Below are 1,181 nucleotides of genomic sequence, written 5' to 3' on the forward strand. Positions count from 1 at the left end.
CCTTTTGCTTTCTTTTTGTAGAGTCCTTGTTTCTTTCTGACTTCTCAGTGGGGCTGGGTGCTTCTTTGCGAGTCTTCCCACATTCTCGGAGGGTCACATATACACAGCACCGGGAGTTTAACAAGCTGAAATCAGCAGCTGGTTTCCAAGTAGCCTTTGCGTCCCTGGCCTTTAATAAGCCTTCCTTTGCTTTGCAGCTTGGATGCTGATGTCTGGAAAAAGTTCTTGTCTCGCCCAGCCCTGCCGTTTATCTTGAGGCTTCTTCGGGGGCTGGCTATCCAGCACCCTGCCACTCAGGTAAGGAGCCAGTGTACATGTGGCCTTATTCCATGGCAGGACATGTAGTGTGAGGGGACCACATACTCTCTTGTTAACCGTGGGCTGCACAAACGGAGCCATCTCGATTTACCTCAGGACGTGACTTTCCTGCATGGAAAGGGACTCTCGTTCTTCTCTTGGGTGCTGGGAGGAGTAAACTGTATCTGGTTCCCTCTCTCAGCTCCCTCTTGGGTGGATTCATTATCTCATGGTTCAGGTGCACAACAGTTGAACTGTGAGGGTTTTGCTGACCAGAGTGGAAACTGGATTTCGGCAATGAAACTGGATTTCTGCTTGGCCTTGGGCAACTCAAACTGTTGAAACTGTTCAAACTCATTCCACTCATTTCTGACCTTTTCCCACTAGGCTGAGGTAAATTACCCCTGAGGCTGAGGTGAATTACCCCTCATAATTCCCAGCTGGACATGGTGGTCAGGGCTGGACTTTTAAAAAACTTTTTATTTTGAGACAACTATAGACTCACATGCACTTGTTAAGAACTACATAGAGAAATTGTAAGTAACCTTTACCCAGCATCCCCTTGTTGGTAACTTGATTACAGTAAAGGCTCTTTCATAGTTTCACTCAGATCTCCATTGTTCTAAACTGTTGTTCAACACCGTGGAGCTGGTCATGGTAACTATATCCTTGTGATACCAACTCTCCCTACATTCTAGTTGTCACATATGTTCTTTTCCACATCCTTGTAATGTCTCTATTTTGAATAGGGATAAATCAAGGAACAGAGTCGTGATTTGGCCAGAAACAACACAATGAGCTTAGAATTGAAGTCATCTGATTTCCAGGCTTATTCTTACTGAATTTCTTCTTAAAATGTTTTTTTTTTTTTTTTTTTTTTTTTT

At 44.0% G+C, this 1,181-nt stretch overlaps 1 protein-coding gene across 1 annotated transcript in view; it reads left to right on the forward strand.

The window, feature by feature from the left end:
* The window catches only part of LOC114007248 (E3 ubiquitin-protein ligase UBR4-like), a gene marked incomplete at its 3' end in the record, with an annotated part of 55,625 nt that overhangs the window by 36,037 nt on the left and 18,407 nt on the right, over window positions 1–1,181 (forward strand). The window contains 1 exon segment of the mRNA XM_027770607.1: window positions 198–297. Within this exon segment, the coding sequence (XP_027626408.1) occupies window positions 198–297 (100 nt within the window).

This window comes from Tupaia chinensis, unplaced genomic scaffold (assembly GCF_000334495.1).
Source record: "Tupaia chinensis unplaced genomic scaffold, TupChi_1.0 Scaffold000146_1, whole genome shotgun sequence".
NCBI lineage: Eukaryota > Metazoa > Chordata > Mammalia > Scandentia > Tupaiidae > Tupaia > Tupaia belangeri.